Raw genomic sequence first — 17,689 nt, forward strand, 5'->3', positions numbered from 1 at the left:
AACACATGCCTTGGCCATCTGCCAAAGACGCGCAGTCGCAGAGTCAATCACGAATTATGATTAAGTTTAAAATGGTCCATGTCCCAAGAGTCCATGTCAAAAGAGTTGAGATGCTGATGATGCAGATGACCGACCACCCGCCTCCTCCCATTCAGGTACGTCGTTTAAGCTTAGGCGTTTTATAATGCATACAAACACAGTATATTATAATATTATTAATATATATCTTAATTGCACTGCAAGTAAACACAAAAACCAATTCGTCAAAATTCCATTAAATTGTAACCAATTCCTGCTGTACTATTTTTTTTTTGTTTCTTTGTTTTTTTATGTTGATTGTTTAAATGTTAAGAGAGGCTTTTCTGCTCGTTGAGACCCAACACACACTCATTACACATTTAGAGATTTAATGTTAAAGTGCTTATTATAATAACAGTTTTAGTCAAACACGAAAAATATTAAAAATAAAAACAGAAGCGAAACACCAAATTGTACAATCTGTAAAACTCGTAAATTATTTGACTTTGAAATAAAAATTAAACACACTTCCTCTTTCATTTCATCAACGAGTGTTCCAATCATCTATCAAATTATGAAAGCGTTGAAGGGTGAGTTATTATAATCCCAACTTCGCAGGGCATATATGATGTTAATTGAATCATTCGCTCTGCGGGTAATTAGGGGTAGTTTTTCTTTATCTACGAGTATTCGGAGACATTTCAATTAAATTATATAAACAGCTCACAATGTTTTTTTTTTGCATTTATTCGTTTTATTATTGTTGCTGTTCGCTTACATTTACAAATAGTTTATATATATATTTTTTATATATACTATATATTTTCTACAACATTTACGGTCATTCACGTTTTCATAATTTTTTAGCTGTTTTACAATTGTTTCACTTAATATAGGGACTTCTTTTTTTTTTGTCTCTCCGTTTTCTACGTTTTGTTTTTGTTTGTTCTATAAGCAATCCGGTTCGGGGATTATTAACGCTATTTGCGATTGCGATTGTTGACTCTCCCTCGATCGATGATCCAGCTGGTGATCATCTGTAACTGTCCGGTTTAGTCATGTGAGTAAAAGATGCTGCTAAATATGCGCTAAGAGTACACTTATTTAAATAGTTTTTTCTGGGTTTTCCTTTTTCTTTTTTTTTTGTTTTAGTTTTGTTTTTCCTTTCGATTACGCCTTACACTTAGTGGGATGGCGTGACGACGGTCTGAGCGCACGCGGGAGGGGATTACAATAGTATAGTAGCAATAACTAGATTTCGGTTTTTCATCTTTTTTCTTTTTGTTTTGTTTTCTTTTGTTTTTATATAAGTTCGGCTTAACATTTAACACGACGAGAAGCTGAGAATCAAAGTCTCGGGCCTGCAACTAAACGGGTGTAGGGTGGGGCGGGGACAGAGAGAGGTGGGATTTGGGATCCAAGGGAAGAAGAAGGACGACAACAGTTAAGAAGCTAAAAAGTATTTTAGTCACTTTCCACTATGCGCGCACATTGCGAATGTGAGAAGTGTGGAAAGCGACCATAGGATTAGAATAGAGTTTAGTTTTAGTTTAGGTATAGGTTTTAAACACCCTGTATCTTTTGTGTTTGTGTGTGAGAGTGTATGTGTGTGTGTGGTATACACATTTTTGTATATATATATATATGCATTGCACAAATATGTATGCACGATTTATACGAGTACGGCTAGACTTAATTTACAGTTGGACATGCATGTGGATCAGCTCTCTACAATAGTTTACATACAATTGCGCTCTGCACAGCAGGTAAATAACACTTTTGAGTATATATTCAAATATATATATATATATATTATATGTATTGTATGCGGTATATATATGTATGATGCTTCGAACTGAATCTGAATTTGGATTTGAATCTCGGATCTATAACTGTATTTCGTATCTTGTTATATCTGTATCTGCATATTGCACTATTCCTCGAGTTGGCTGTATGACTTGGCGCGATACAGGCAGGCTGTACATAATATGTATTACATATATATTTCTATATATATATCGGGGTATTCTGATCTCTTCTCTCTACATATATATATATCTGTGTGTGTATATAAACTTTATGTGCTTAATGCATATTGCACTATTCCTCGAATGGCTGGTTGACTGGCGATATATAGGCAGGCAGGCAGGCAGACAGGGCGGGCTACGGCTCACGCTCTCTGGACAGTTGGAAGTTAACAACCCACATTTTGACGACCCTCCGTGACGACACGTTAACACGTATGGACCCTCAAATGGTTTTGTAACGTGCTCTTCTGCCTGAACTGCTTGGGACAGTAGGAACAGTTGTAGGGCTTCTCTCCGGTGTGGATCTTCATGTGATTGTTGAGCGTGGCCACTTGCCGGAAATTCACCTCACAGATCTTGCATTTGTATGGCTTCTCACCCGTATGCGTCTTGATGTGATTCACCAGTGTGCTCTGCTGCGAAAAGAATCGACTGCAGACACTACAGCCGAATGGCCGATCTGGATTTTCACCCTTCAGCATATTGATGTTGCCCACACTCATGCGTCCGCTATGCGCCGTTTGATAGTGTTCGATTTTGGTGTTATTTGCTGCCGCCGCTGCCGCCACATTGCTGGCAACCACAGAGCTAACCGTTGTGTTGCCATCGAGGAAATGCAGCAGCGGATGATGGTCCAGCTGTAGGATGTTGGGTGTTGTGCTGTGCAGGTTATTGGGCAGCAGACCGCTCGTCAATTGCTGTGTGCCGGGTACAAGGGGCGCTGGCATCGCTGAGTGATCCGCTGTTGGTCGGTCGGTTGTTGGTTGTCGTATTTATAGTTGGAGGTGGTTGTCATTGTTGATGGAGATAGTAGTACAATTGGTTGTTGGTTGATTCAAGTCGGTTGGTTGGCATGCGTACAAAAGTTTAAATAAAAGCTTCGTTAGGGAAGTGCGTTAATGATCAATGCACACAGTGATAACAGAAAGCGGCTCAGTTGTAGGGCGAACACACAAGCGGCTCACCTGTGGCTGTGACTGTAGCTGGCTGGCTGGCGAGATGTGTGTGCGTCTTCATGTGATTGGTGAGCGTGCTCTGCTGCCGGAACTGCATGTGGCAATAGGAACACGTGTATGGCTTATCGCCCGTATGGATCTTTTTGTGATTGGCCAACGTTGCCAGTTGGCTAAAGGACTTGTCGCATGTCTCGCATTTATACGGCTTGGGATCGATGTGCGTCCGCTCGTGATTATGCAGCGTACTCAACTGTGGGAAGCGCCGTTTGCACACACTGCACTGATACGGTTTCACCAGCTCATCCGCCTGTGGTGAGCTATAGGTGCCGGTGTAAAGAGTCTTTGAGATTTGTACACGCTGCTGTTGATGCTGCTGCTGATAGGCGTTGTGCATCTGATTCTGCGATTTGCGGCTGTGCTTGCCCGACGACGACGGCGGCTGATAGTTGAGTAGCGATGTTGGCGTGCTTGACTCAGCCGCTGAGATGTTTGGAGTGGAGCGTGGAGTGGCATGGAGTGTAAAACAAGCAAACATGGAGTTAGAGTTTGTTGTTGCCCAAATACAAAATGCTACAAATGCTACGCTTTTCTTTCTGTGTATGTGTGTGTGTTTGTTTGGGTGTTGAATGTTTAATCGCGGAGCGAGCTACACTTACCCTTATGCGTTTTGATGTGATTGATGAGCGTGCTCTGCTGTCGAAAGTCCTTGGCGCATATGTTGCACGTGAACGGTTTCTCGCCGGTATGGATCTTCACATGATTCGTTAGCGTCGAGATTTGCCGGAACGCCTTGTCACAGTGTTTGCACTTGTAGGGACGCTCATCGGTGTGGATTTTCATGTGGTTGCGTAACGTGGTCAATTGCCGGAACTTGTTCTTGCACACGTGGCATTGTTTTTTCTTGCGCGGATCATCCACCACCGACTCATCCTCACTGACCACACTCTGCACCTCTTGTTTCATCGGTGAGATGGGCGTATGATTGCCCCCGCTATTGGTGGTCGTTGTGGAGATGTCGAGCAGGTGCACCAGCGGATGCTGTGGATGCAGCATCGCCTGATGGGTGGGATGTTGTATGGCCTGGACAGCGGTCAGTTGATGCAGCGCAAACGGACTCTGCTGCAGACTTGCTATGGTCGTCGGTTGTTGCAGGCTGTTAGGGTTGAGGCCACTGCCACCTGCACCACCTCCGCCGCTGCCACCGCCTGCACCACCACCGCCTCCGCCACCGCCCACGCCGTGCGTGGCAAGCTGGGCGGGCGCATAGTGCTGATAGTTGGCCATCGCAGCTGTTGCGGCCGTCGCATGGTTCAAATGCATTGTCGCTGGCCGAGTGCTATTTTTTTTGCGTTTCGTTTTTTTCTTTTTCTCAGTTTTTTTTCTATTGATATTTGAGTTGCGCCCTTTTTGGAGGTATTCGAGATATTATGAATTTATGCAGTGCACACAGTGGCTTTTGCATTCATTTATTGTCGGCTCACGAAGGTAACGTTATACAATTGTAGTGTTCGAAAAGTTGCAGCCATTTGCACGAGCACCCCGTCGGTTTGTTATTTTAGATGTCTGCTCTGCTTTGCTGCTGCTGCTTTCGGCCGCGGCTGCTGCTTTTGCTTTGCCAGCGGCCACACGTTGCGTTCCACGTAGGCGCTCTGGCGCTCAATATTGTATACACTTTGCGCCGCACAACATTCCACACACTTTGCAACGTTTTTGCAATTGTTAGTGGCGCTTTTTGTGTTATTTGTGCAAATTTTCTCAGGCCACGCTCTTTTTTTATCCTTATCAAAACAAAAATGACTGGCGTGGTTTTCCAGGGCTTCAATACGTGCAGAGCTGCATTTGAGGGGGTGCTCGCTATATTCACTTATCGAATGGTATACGTCGCGGGCAATATGGTGATCTAGGGCTGCACAACAATGTTGGCGAGTACTGCATCGCGGAATTTGCATAAAGGCGATAAGTCAAGTTATCGATATATCGCGTTGGGTCGATATATTACGCGCTCACGCCGAGGAACCGAATCAGTTCCGATTCCGAATAATCGTTGCGGCAAATTTAAATTGTTACGAACTATTTGAAAAGTATTTATTCGTTTTTGTAAACCTTACATTAAATGAGACATTTACACTTTATCTATGAAATTGTAATCGCTTTGAATCATGTATATTACAAATAATATTATGTTGGTCATCATTGTAAAGACCAGTTTTAAATTAATGTTGAATACTCCAAATATGCAGATATTCATATTTTGTCGACATAACTGTAGTCCAAACCAATCATTCTGAAATTTAAAAAAGTTTAGTTGAAAATATGAACAAGGCGATTTTCGTATATTTACATTACGTTCCACAGAATCCACATTTAAATATGGATATCGTAGAATATTTAAAAGACTCTTTATGAGTTGACTTGTAATGTAGCAAACCTTCGCCAAGCAGTATATTTCCAATAATTCGATAAAGTTCAGTATGGCAATGAATATATAGCCTCTTAATGGATGTTCCATTAATGGTTCTCCAAAAATAAATCGAATAAACAAATATACGGTAAAGCAAGTATGGTTTACAATGTAAAAACCATAACAGATAAGTTGATACTTGAAAATCGTGCATAATTCGTTAATCATATAGATGAGCCGATAGAAAATCCTTTGAATTTGTCGAATCTTCTGCAATTGCATTGGCATGGGTCGAGGATGATGAAGTAGATACTCCAGGCTGATTTTCATTCTGAAGGCGACTTGACAGATGTGCCATATAAAAGCAAATTGAAGTAAACCCAATGTATTTGCATATATTTTTCCGATACATGTGATTCCGAAGTAAATGGAAGTTCTCTCCCAAACGAAGGACCACACTATTAAAACAGGAGTTGGCGTCAGGACGAGAAATATCCTAAAAACGAATAGTTGAAGTTGAGATCGATGCTCCGAATTTGGCTTGCAAAAGTATGGTTCGAATTCAATTGTATCCATATCCAAGAGGTTCTCCAGTAGCTTTAATATTCTATGCTGCCAGCGATGGACACAGTTTATAGAGCTCACAATCAATAATGCCTTTACTATCGGATACATCCTAACACAACAATATGTGAGCTTCGATTCAGATGCAATCGGTGGAGGATTTGTCCATAATCTGTACAATTGAAATGGCAATGCAACTATGAGGATTATTCCTATTATCCTGCTGTACCAGCAGAGCCGACGCGACTTTATAAATTTGCCCGATTTCACATTGAAATAGAATCCTGTTACTCCAGTAAAGGCAAACAAATAAGAGAGACACGCTAGTTTTCGCCACGACATTTTAAAAGAACTGAATTCTTAGACGGTGCAATAATTTAGAAGGTGCACATAATCAATAATTGCGATGGGTTTCAAAGTTTATTGATAAAGACAGCTGGCTGACAGGAATTGACTTTATCTAGTCCTGATCTCAATTCATAATACTCATGAATTTTAATTTTCAATATTTGTTGTGAACATTTTATTGGTTGTTGTAAATATTATTTTAAGTGAGACATTTACACTTTTTCTAAGAAATGAAAATCGCTTTGCAGCATGTATATTACAAGCAGCATTATGCTGGTTATCATTGAAAAGACGAACTTTAAATTAATGGTGAACACGCCGAATATGCAAATATTCATGTTACGTGTACATAATTGAAGTCCAAACCAATCGATCTGAAATTTATATAAACTATGGTTCGCAATTTAAGCAAATGTATTTTCTTATACTTACACTGCGATTGACAGAATCCGCATTTAAAGTTGGATTACGAAGAATATTTAAAGCATTTCCTATTACTTTACTTGCAGTGTAAGAAACCGTCGCAAGACTCCATAAATCCAACAGCTCAACGATATTCAATAAGCCAACTAATATATAGCTTCTTAATGGACGATCCACTAATGGTTCTCCACCAATAAACCGAATAAACAAATATAAATTAAAGCAAGTGTGATTTGCAATGTACATACTATAACAAATAATTTGATATTTGAAAATTGTGCACAATTCGTTAACCATATAGATGAACCGATAGAAAATCATTTGAATATGTTGAATCTTTTGTAATTGTATTGGTTCTGGCCTTGGATGATGAAGTAAGTACTCTAAGCTGATTGACATCCTTAAGGCAACTTGACAAATCTGCCATATGATAGCAAAGAATAGAAATGTCATCGAATTTACCAAATTTCTTCCTATACATGTGATTATGAAGCCCATGAAAGTTGTTTCCTCGATGAACGTCCATCTTATTGAAATAAGAGTTGTTGGCAGGAAGAGAATTATCCTGAAACCGAGTAGTTGAAGTCGGGATCGATGCTCCGCATTGGCCTCGAAAAAAGTATGGTTCGAATTCAATTGTCTCCATATTCAAGAGGTTCTCAAAGAGCTTTAGTATCCTATGTTGCCAGCGGTGCACAGAATATAAAGAGCTCACAATCAATAAAGCCTTTGCTGCCGGATACATTCTTACACAACAAAACGTTAGTTTCGATTCAGATATAATCACTGGAGGTTTCGCCCACAATCTATATAACTGAAATGGCACAGCAACCAAAAGAATTAAGCTTATAATCCTGGTGTACCAGCAGAGCCAACGCGACTTTATAAATTTGCCCGATTTCACATTAAAATAGAATCCTGTTATTCCAGTAATGGAAAAAAAATAAGAGAGACACTCTAGTTTCCACCAAGACATTTTAAAACAACTGAACCTTAAGGCAAGCAATTAATTACTTGTTGAAGGAGGTGCTTATAATCAATAATTGTGATGGACTTGTTTGATAAGGCAAAAGTTTGCTGACAAAAAATGTCAATTATATTATCTAGTCTTCATCTAAATACATTGGCTATGACTTTTTTCATGGTTAAGACTTTTTATTTAAATAATATTTTCAATGAAACATTTTATCTATGAAATTGTAATCGTTTTGTAGCATGTATATTACAAGTAGAATAACGTTGGTTATCATTGAAAAGACCAACTTTAAATTGATGGTAAACACGCTGAATATGGATATATTCATATTTTGTGTACATAATTGCAGTCCAAACCAATCATTCTAAAATTTAGATAAAGTTTAGTTGGCAATTTAAAGAATGTATTCTTATACTCACAATACGATTTACAGAATCATCATTTAAATTAGGATAGCGTAGGATTCTTAAGACATCCTCTATGACTTTGTTTGTCGTATGGGAAACCGTTGCCAGGCTCCACAACTCCAACAACTCGACGGTATTCAATAAGCCAATGAATATATAGCTCCTTAATGGAGTATCTATTAATGGTTCCCCAAGAATAACTCGCACAGTCATATATGTGGTAAAGCAAGTATGATTAACAATGTAAATGAGATTACACATAAGCGGATATTTGAAAATTGTACATATTTCGTTAATCATATAGATGAGTCGATAAAAAATCCTTTGAATATGTTGAATTTTTTGCAATTGTATTGGCATTGGCATGGGATGATGAAGTAAATATTCGAGGCTAATTTCCATCCTCAAGGCAACTTGAAAAATTTGCCATATAATGGCAAAGAATAAAAGTGCCAATGAATTTATTAAACTTCGTCCGATTAATTGGACTACGAATAATATGGTAACTAAATCTCCACTTAACATCCATGATATGGTAATTAGAGTTGGTAGCAAAACAATAAATATTCTGAAGATGATCAGTTTTCGTTGAGATTGTTGCTGAGCATTGAGCTGATAAAAGTATGGTTCAAATTCAATTCTCTCCAAATCCAAGAGGTTCTCAACCAACTTTAATATCCTATATTGCCAACGATGCACACAGTATAATGAGCTCACAATTAATGACATCATTGCTACAGGATATGTCTTGGCACAACAATATGTGAGTTTCGATTCAGTTACGACGATTGGAGTTCGATACCAATATATAAACAACTGAAATGGCCAAGCAGCTAATATGCATAGGCATAAAAGCCAAGTATACCAACATAGCAAGCGCGAATTTATAAATTTTCCCGATTTCACACAGAAATAGAATCTGGATATTCCACAAAATGCAAAGAAATAAGAAAGACACGCTACTTTTAAAGCAACTAAACCTTTTAGGGGTGCAATTATTCGCTCTTTACTTATAATCAATAATTGCGATGGACTTAAAAATTGTTTGATAAGGTAAAAGTTTGCTGACAAAAAATGTCACTTACATTATCTAGTCTACATCTACATTGACTGTGACTTTTACATGATTAAAACTTTTTATTTTATTTAATATTTTCAATGAAACATTTACACTTTATCTATGAAATTGTAATCGTTTTGTAGCATGTATATTACAAGTAGAATAACGTTGGTTATCATTGAAAAGACCAACTTTAAATTGATGGTAAACACGCCAAATATGGATATATTCATATTTTGTGTACGTAATTGCAGTCCAAACCAATCATTCTGAAATTTATCTAAGGTTTAGTTGGCAATTTAAAGATTTTTTTCTTATACTCACAATACGATCTACAGAATCATCATTTAAATTAGGATAGCGTAGGATACTTAAGACATCCTCTATGACTTTGTTTGTCGTATGGGAAACCGTTGCCAGGCTCCACAACTCCAACAACTCGACGGTATTCAATAAGCCAATGAATATATAGCTCCTTAATGGATTATCTATTAATGGTTCTCCGAGAATAACTCGCACAGTCATATATATGGTAAAACAAGTATGATTAGCAATGTAAATGAGATTGCACATAAGTGGATACTTGAAAATTGTACATATTTCGTTAATCATATAGATGAGTCGATAAAAAATCCTTTGAATATTTTGAATTTTCTGCAATTGCATTGGCATTGGCCTGGGATGATGAAGTAAATAATCAAGGCTAATTTCCATCCTCGCGGCAACTTGATAAATTTTCCATATGATGGCAAAGAGTAGAAACGTTAATGAATTTATTATAATTCTTCCGATTAATTGGATTGCGAATAATATGGACTCTAAATCTCCGCTTAACATCCATGATATGGTAATTAGAGGTGGTAGCAAAACGATAAATATTCTGAAGACGATCAGTTTTCGTTGATATTGATTCTGAGCATTGAGCTGATAAAAGTATGGTTCAAATTCAATTCTCTCCAAATCCAAGAGGTTCTTAACCAACTTTAATATCCTATATTGCCAACGATGCACACAGTATAATGAGCTTGCAATCAATAACGACACTGTTACCGGATATATTCTGACACAACAATATGTGAGTTTCGATTCAGTCACGACGATTGATGTTCGATACCAAAATATAAACAACTGAAGTGGCAAAGAAGCTAATAGGAATAGGCATAAAAGCCAAGTATACCAACATAGCAAGCGCGATTTTATAAATTTTCCCGATTTCTCACTAAAATAGAATCTAGATATTCCACATAAAGCAAAGAAATAAGAGAGACACGCTAGTTTTTGTCGAGACATTTTAAAGCAACTAAACCTTTAGGGGTGCAATTATTCGCTCATTACTTATAATCAATAATTGCGATGGAATTAAAAGTTTTTTTTGATAGAGTCGTAAAGACATATCGAAGACAGCTTATTGACAGAAAGTGTCAATTTCTTTAATCTAGTTTACATCTCCTTTCATAGTATAATTATAATAGTATTTTTAAAAAGTTGTGGGTTAACCTTAATTGTCATAAAGTCAATAAGTTTCCTATAAAAATTAGTTTTTTTAAACATACGTTTTTAGTATAACATTTAATTTGTGATTAATAGAAATACCTCAAAGAGTTTTTTCATATATTTTTAAATACCTTAGCTCAATAAGTAATGAATTTAGATTATTGTATTAACGCTTTTTGAAGGTTTTTACTAAAATAAGATTTTCTAAAAATTTTTTAAATTTTTATGTATTGAAAATAGATTACCTACAGTTTTAAATTCATTAACTTAAAGTAAGATTTGGAATATGGATATTTAAAAATGTTTGAAGGGAAAAATATTTCTTTTCGCTACTTTCTAGTTTTATGTTTTAATTTATTTATTTTATCAATTTTTTTTGTAATCAGAAATTTCCTTTAGATTTCCATCAGACTCAATGTAACATAAGTCTTACACATCTCTTCGGTCTTCAATCAATTACTTAACACTTCGGTCCACTCATCCATACCATCCTCAAGGTGGTCAAATCATTTATGTGTCGATCAACAGTCGATCGTCTGAGGCTGAGTTTGTTATTCCGAATATCCGAAACAAACACGATCGTCACAGCTGCCGAACACATCGATCGTATTTGATTTGAGGGGCTATTTGAGCCATACACCGAGAGTTCCACGATTTCAGTGTGTCGGCAGCAATCGCGGGAGATACTACTCCAAAAAAACAAAAACCGGGAGAAAAAAACCATACTCGATGTGCAAAATGTGTGAAGCGCAAATTGTGTGACAGTTTTAGGAAAAATTATAGGACCTTGAGTGCGAAAATTATTTGAACGAATACTCGAAATCAAATCGCTGTGTGAGCTCTAATTGATTGAGCGAATTACAGGGCGACAAATAATGCAATTTATGGCAAGTTTTTTTGCCAAACGGATTTCATGCTTCAGTTGCAGTTGGGAAATCACAGTTAACACAGCGATTAATATCAATGTGTTGCATTTATTTCAAATTCAATTTCAATTTGGACAAGGTCAAGCCAACATTGATGATGACCTCCCTTTGGGTCTGGCTATGCTTCAGCTTAGCGGCACTCCCACACAACTGCCACGCCCACTACATACAAATCGACCACGAAGAGTTTCGCGCCAGTGGGTATCCCCATCCACCGTTGCCACCAGCCCCTCTGACACCTCTAGAGCTCGATCATCTGCCACATGTGGTGGCCACCAATCCTTTGACGCCTGCCGAGGTGATGGTGGATCTGACCAACGATCTGACGCATCGCCTGCTTCACTATCACTCCATACTCAATCGGAATAATTTCGCTTTCTCACCCACGGCCCTGGTTAGTGTCCTGGTGGCACTCTACGAAGGATCCGCGGGACGCAGCGCCAGCGAATTGCGGAATGTTCTGCAGTTGCCCAACAATCGTGACGTCATACGCGTCGGTTACCGCGACATCCATCGACGACTGCGGGTGAGATTCCCCATCAAAACAAAAAAACAAACCGAATAGTTTATGACTTAAATTTACATGCATCGTTGGGCACAACAGTTGTAATCCCATACCAAGCACTTGACTGATAAAAAGCCCAACTAATAACCGCGTTTTACCACAAACACAACACAACACACAAAAAATTTGTATCTGTATCTTTGTATCCGTATCTGTAGCGGTGTGCCTGGGGCACAATTGTGCTCTACATTTCACATTTTAATGCCGCGGGGTGTCGCACTTATCGATGATGCCCAATTGATGGCTTAAACGGTTGCAAAGGTTTATTGAACCCGTTTTGATTGTTCAATTCGGCATAATCTGATTTGAGTGATTCCGAATAATTTTTTTGGGCATGAATGGAATTTATAATTGATAGATGTGGAGTAAAGTAGTATTATAGTCTAATTCTATTGAGAATGATCAACAAATTCTATTATGACATCTGCGAAACCAGCTTCAAGTTAGCCCTAAAAGTCGGTCCGTTTGTTTGTCTGTTTAAACAGCTCTATCTTGAAGTTTGTTAGAGCTAGAAATGTAGTATTTAGGGTTTAGTATTAGCACGCATCCTCCACTCACAAATCGTGCCAAATTGATTCCTTCTCTTTGCTCTACTTGCAGACCTATTTCTTTGGCTCCGATAATCCTCTGAAAGGACTCAGCTTAAGCAGAAATAATGTCACTGTGCTCAAGGATTTTGAAACGGTTTTAATGTTTTACGGCTACGATCTGAGCATCGATATGATCTCCTCCACGCCAGCCAATGTCACAGCAGCCAACACCACACTCTCGGGCAATGCCACAGCTGATGCAATGCAGGCAGAGACTACAACAAGCAGCGATATAGAGACAACCACTGAGCCACCTACAACCACAGCAGCCACAGCTGAAGAGACTACAACGACACCTGCGCCCACTACAACCACCGAGGAAGCGACAACCACAACCGAAGAGGCGGAAGCCAGCAGCACGGAGGCAGCAGCTGCCACAGAATCTGGCGAGGCAACCGAGCCAGCAGGAGACGATGAGGCAGCCGAGCTGGTTTCCGCTTTTGTGGCCGAAGAGGATGCAGAACCCTTTTTGCGCATACAAAAGGCGCGGGTGTCGCGTTTACCAACCAGTAAATTGCAGGCGCCGCTGAAGCACTCGAATCCCATTACACCTAAGCCCAACTATTTGCCTAGTGCACGCATTGCAGTGATGCCCATGATGGCCAGACAAGTTCAAGCTCCGGTGCAGCGAAAGGCAACCACAACAACTCCAACACCAAGTTCACGACAAGTTGCAACTACGACGCCAGCAACGCCACAAGCAACCACATCCCGGAAAGCAAAGACAGCTCGTCATAAGCGTCATGTGCTGGGCTACAAGGATCTGGATGCGAATCTCTTTGTTTCACTCTTTAGTCCACATGGTCCACACGCAGCTGCTGCAGCGCTTCCGTTGCCCATTCCACCCACAGCTGGATTTACACACTTCACCAACGAGTTTGAGCCTCATTACATTAGTGATGGCGTTGAATCCAAGACAAACTACAACACGGATGTGATTAGTCATGTGTTTTATCTTGGCAGCCAGCAAGTGGTGCACACCACCTTCAAGGTCTACAATGCTGTGTTGTATTACAAGTACTTTGAGCACCTGAAGATGAGTGTGCTTGAGCTGGAGCTGGACACTCCCGAGTATAATTTAATGATACTACTGCCCGACTACCACATGGACATTGTGGCTGCGGCTGCTTCGCTCAAGCTGGGACCAACGTTGCGTCTGATGCGCAAGCAGCTAAAGCCACGTTGGGTTCAGGCCATCATACCGGACTTTAAGCTGCATGGCACAATGTTCCTCACCAACGATCTGCAGAATGTAAGCGTTGCACAGAATATCATCTTTTGAACTGATCTTAATCCATTTCTCTACTCTTCCAGATGGGCATGTAAGAAGGCGAAACCTGCTGCACTTTTACTTGTTTCAATCTCTTCGTATTCTCTTTACAGCTGTGATATATTTGAGCCAAATCGTGCCGATTTTCGACCCATGACTGATGAGAAAGGCATCTACGTGCGACACATTGAGCAATCGATTGACGTCAACATTCGTACGCATCCCATCAATCAATTGAAACGTAAGTTACGCCTCGCAGCGCAGTGAGGCGCAACGTATCTCTGCGATCACTATCCGAGGTGTTTTGGCCCCACCTGTTGCAACAATTGCAACATTTTGTAGCAGCAGCAACACTCAAGACATTAATGTGCAATAACTACTTAACTTCCCCTTTTTGCGATTGCAGGCAACACAGGCGCTCAAACGAAGCCCATACAGATCTCTGTTAATCATCCGTTTCTGTTTTTCATCATCGATCGCGACTTGGACGTGGCTGTGATGTCGGGCCGCATACTCAATCCCCTCAACGTGCGCATACAATGAATGCTCCATTCATCCATCGAGCCGAGCCGAGCCACACTCACAGTCAGTGGTGCAAAACGAAGGTCAACACGGTGGCTGCATCGAAAGTGAAGCTGGTAGCTAAAGTGCGCTTCCTGGTGCCTCTTAACCATGCACTTGCAAAGTACCATAGTATATTGTAAATAATGCAAACAACTTTTGTTTTCTATAAATGCTGTTCACATTTTGTATGCAGTGCGTTTGCTTTAATCAAATGGTAAATTGCAAGCTGGTGCTGAGTGAGTTTTGTGCTTATAGATAGTGTTGACATAGAGATAGATTTTTATCTTTAGAGGTAAAAACCTGAAAGTAAAAAGATAGTTTAAACAATTGATGATAATCTTTAGAGAACAGCTGCACTTACTTTATAGCTTAATACATATTAGTTGAAAGTAGTCTTTAGTAACAATACTTGGACTCCCAATTATATCTAATGATGACTGTGGGCACTTAAAGATATTTCTGTATCTATGGATGAAAATCACTGAAAGACATGTTAGATCTGGCAGTTATAAGATTATTCTCTTCTTACTTCAGAGTTTAATGCGTTAGTCTAACGTATTCTTTGGAATTTTACGCTTCGTAGAAGATGTCTGATAAAAATCACTGAAATTAGAAATTGCTGATTAGAATGGGAATTTGTTAATATTCTACCGCCACTCACTTTATAGCATCATCTGTACATAATCCCCTCTCAGTACTGATATGTGCCGTACACTGTGCAGACGCAGAACAAGCTTGTATTGCTAAACACCTCTGTGATCGAAGTATCGCAGTCGCAATCCCAACAGCAGCGAGATAAATACGTTGCACCAGCGCCCAGCTCCTGTCCCAGCATCACTTGTACCACATGCTTGTAACGCTTCACCTTGGGATTGGCGGCAATCTGTTGATTCACTTCGTCGGCAATTTCTCTCGTCCATGTCTTGGCCACATCCTTGTCGTATTGTTTGTCTGCAATAATTTGTTTGTTGCTTAGCGACGCTTGTTTTGTTTGGGGCGTCCTTCGATTTTACCTTTGAGCTTTTCGGACATGGCTGTGTTGATGATGCTTTTAACTATTGGCAGTGGAAATGATTCGCCAAATGCTGGTCGCATGCTGTAGGCCGCTGGCTGACCTGTCTGCTCTTCATCCATTTCAGCCTCCGGCGACAGATGCGCAGCCGCAGCCGGCATTGCTTTTTTTGTCCTGTGATTTCGTTTTCGACGTTGTGGGCGTTGTTTGCATCTCGTCAGCCTTTTTTGAAGTCTTTACAGCTTTTTTCATCTGTCATTTTTGGATACGGAGCGCGAAATTTGTAGCAATTATTAAATGGTAATTAGTAATTGGTAAACATAAACAATAAACGCGCTAGCAGAAATGCAGAGGTGAAGAAACTGTCGATGTATCGATAGTTTCGATATTCTATTACAATTCGATTAATATTCAAATAATCGATGTTTGTTTTTGCAACAGAATATACCAAAATACAGAACACGAGAGGTATCGGGTGTTTTTGATATATTTTCAAGAGTAATCAAAAAGTCGTTTCATTTGAAATAGTCTTTTCACAAAATACGCAATTTGATTATTCCTCTCAGATTGATTAGATTTTCCTTAAAAATAAATTTTTAATAATCTGAAGACTATTTGAATGATTGATCGGTATATTTTTAGAGCAGTGCGTATACTAGGGCTGCAGAGTACATTCCTTACATTTAAAAGAGCCAGGCGCTGGAGGATATATCCATTGGATTAGTATCATTTTAGATGGCTCGAGTCAGCTGATAAGTCCCCGGTCTGACAAATAGATGGCTTCGCTAGTATTGAATGCATATTATTTTTATATAGTACTAACCTTCAAATTATTCGTGTCAGTCAATTAGTTTGTGAGATAGAGCGTCTTTTGTGAAGCAACTTTTGTTATTGTGAAAAAAATGGAAAAAAAGGAATTTCGTGTTTTGATAAAATACTGTTTTCTGAAGGGAAAAAATACAGTGGAAGCGAAAACTTGGCTTGATAATGAGTTTCCGGAGTCTGCCCCAGGGAAATCAACAATAATTGATTGGTATGCAAAATTCAAGCGTGGTGAAATGAGCACGGAGGACGGTGAACGCAGTGGACGCCCGAAAGAGGTGGTTACCGCCGAAAACATCAAGAAAATCCACCAAATGATTTTGAATGACCGTAAAATAAAGTTGATCGAGATAGCAGAGGCCTTAAAGATATCAAAGGAACGTGTTGGTCATATCATTCATGAACATTTGGATATGCGGCAGCTCTGTGCAAAATGGGTGCCGCGCGAGCTCACATTTGACCAAAAACAACAACGTGTTGATGATTCTGAGCGGTGTTTGCAGCTGTTAACTCGTAATACACCCGAGTTTTTGCATCGATATGTGACAATGGATGAAACATTTCTCCATCACTACACTCCTGAGTCCAATCGACAGTCGGCTGAGTGGACAGCGACCGGTGAACCGACTCCGAAGCGTGGAAAGACTCAAAAGTCCGCTGGCAAAGTAATGGCCTCTGTTTTTTGGGATGCGCGTGGAATAATTTTTATCGATTATCTTGAGAAGGGAAAACCCATTAACAGTGACTATTATATGGCGTTATTGGAGCGTTTGAAGGTCGAAATCGCGGCTAAACGGCCCCATATGAAGAAGAAAAAAGTGTTGTTCCACCAAGACATCGCACCGTGCCACAAGTCATTGAGAACGATGGCAAAAATTCATGAATTGGGCTTCGAATTGCTTCCCCACCCTCCATATTCTCCAGATCTGGCCCCCAGCGACTTTTTCTTGTTCTCAGACCTCAAAAGGATGCTCGCAGGGAAAAAATTTGACTGCAATGAAGAGGTGATCGCCGCAACTGAGGCCTATTTTGAGGCAAAACCGAAGGAGTACTACCAAAATGGTATAAAAAACTTGGAAGGTCGTTATAATAGTTGTATCGCTCTTGAAGGGAACTATGTTGAATAATAAAAACCAATTTTGACAAAAAATGTGTTTTTCTTTGTTAGACCGGGGACTTATCAGCCAACCTGTTAGAACCTGTGCCCTTAACAAGAAAAGAAACCTTGGATTTTATTGATAAAAAATCTTACAAGATGTTATAATG

General features: G+C 39.6%; 3 protein-coding genes across 5 annotated transcripts; 1 reads left to right on the forward strand and 2 right to left on the reverse strand.

The window, feature by feature from the left end:
- Nucleotides 1-269: 269 nt before the first annotated feature.
- Nucleotides 270-4,894, reverse strand: LOC132786173 (zinc finger protein OZF). Of its 3 annotated transcripts, none has more exons than XM_060792628.1 (3): nt 3,658-4,887; nt 3,011-3,481; nt 270-2,787 (listed from the first exon to the last, which is right to left on the reverse strand). In XM_060792628.1, exons 1-3 carry the CDS (start codon nt 4,319-4,321, stop codon nt 2,252-2,254), a joined length of 1,671 nt encoding a protein of 556 aa, XP_060648611.1. In that variant the 5' UTR covers nt 4,322-4,887; the 3' UTR covers nt 270-2,251. The 3 variants fall into 3 exon arrangements, with proteins under 3 accessions (XP_060648611.1, XP_060648612.1, XP_060648613.1); XM_060792630.1 differs by having other exon boundaries at nt 2,774-2,923; nt 3,658-4,892; XM_060792629.1 differs by lacking the exon at nt 3,011-3,481 and having other exon boundaries at nt 3,658-4,894.
- Nucleotides 4,895-11,150: 6,256 nt separating this feature from the next.
- Nucleotides 11,151-14,643, forward strand: LOC132786178 (uncharacterized). The gene is made up of 5 exons (XM_060792635.1): nt 11,151-12,126; nt 12,766-14,007; nt 14,070-14,077; nt 14,139-14,266; nt 14,432-14,643. Exons 1-5 carry the CDS (start codon nt 11,638-11,640, stop codon nt 14,566-14,568), a joined length of 2,004 nt encoding a protein of 667 aa, XP_060648618.1. The 5' UTR covers nt 11,151-11,637; the 3' UTR covers nt 14,569-14,643.
- A 115-nt stretch (nt 14,644-14,758) lies between these two features.
- LOC132786176 (dynein light chain Tctex-type protein 2B) lies at nt 14,759-15,962 on the reverse strand. Its single transcript, XM_060792633.1, has 5 exons — nt 15,603-15,962; nt 15,251-15,540; nt 15,119-15,192; nt 14,951-15,070; nt 14,759-14,889 (listed from the first exon to the last, which is right to left on the reverse strand). Exons 1-2 carry the CDS (start codon nt 15,760-15,762, stop codon nt 15,281-15,283), a joined length of 420 nt encoding a protein of 139 aa, XP_060648616.1. The 5' UTR covers nt 15,763-15,962; the 3' UTR covers nt 14,759-14,889; nt 14,951-15,070; nt 15,119-15,192; nt 15,251-15,280.
- Nucleotides 15,963-17,689: the final 1,727 nt, after the last annotated feature.

This window comes from Drosophila nasuta, chromosome 2R (genome assembly GCF_023558535.2).
Source record: "Drosophila nasuta strain 15112-1781.00 chromosome 2R, ASM2355853v1, whole genome shotgun sequence".
Taxonomy (NCBI): domain Eukaryota; kingdom Metazoa; phylum Arthropoda; class Insecta; order Diptera; family Drosophilidae; genus Drosophila; species Drosophila nasuta.

Bases quoted from the DNA above. Each gene is read 5' to 3' on its own strand.
- LOC132786173 (XM_060792628.1), bottom strand. From the start codon at position 4,321: ATGCATTTGAACCATGCGACGGCCGCAACAGCTGCGATGGCCAACTAT. The intron at 3,482-3,657 runs GTAAGTGTAGCT...CAAACATCTCAG, and splicing joins TCACATCAAAACGCATAAGG to CGGCTGAGTCAAGCACGCCA. The intron at 2,788-3,010 runs GTGAGCCGCTTG...ACCGACCAACAG, and splicing joins AGCTACAGTCACAGCCACAG to CGGATCACTCAGCGATGCCA.
- LOC132786178 (XM_060792635.1), top strand. From the start codon at position 11,638: ATGTGTTGCATTTATTTCAAATTCAATTTCAATTTGGACAAGGTCAAG. The intron at 12,127-12,765 runs GTGAGATTCCCC...CTCTACTTGCAG, and splicing joins ACATCCATCGACGACTGCGG to ACCTATTTCTTTGGCTCCGA. The intron at 14,267-14,431 runs GTAAGTTACGCC...TTGCGATTGCAG, and splicing joins TCCCATCAATCAATTGAAAC to GCAACACAGGCGCTCAAACG.
- LOC132786176 (XM_060792633.1), bottom strand. From the start codon at position 15,762: ATGCCGGCTGCGGCTGCGCATCTGTCGCCGGAGGCTGAAATGGATGAA. The intron at 15,541-15,602 runs GTAAAATCGAAG...AAATTATTGCAG, and splicing joins CATGTCCGAAAAGCTCAAAG to ACAAACAATACGACAAGGAT.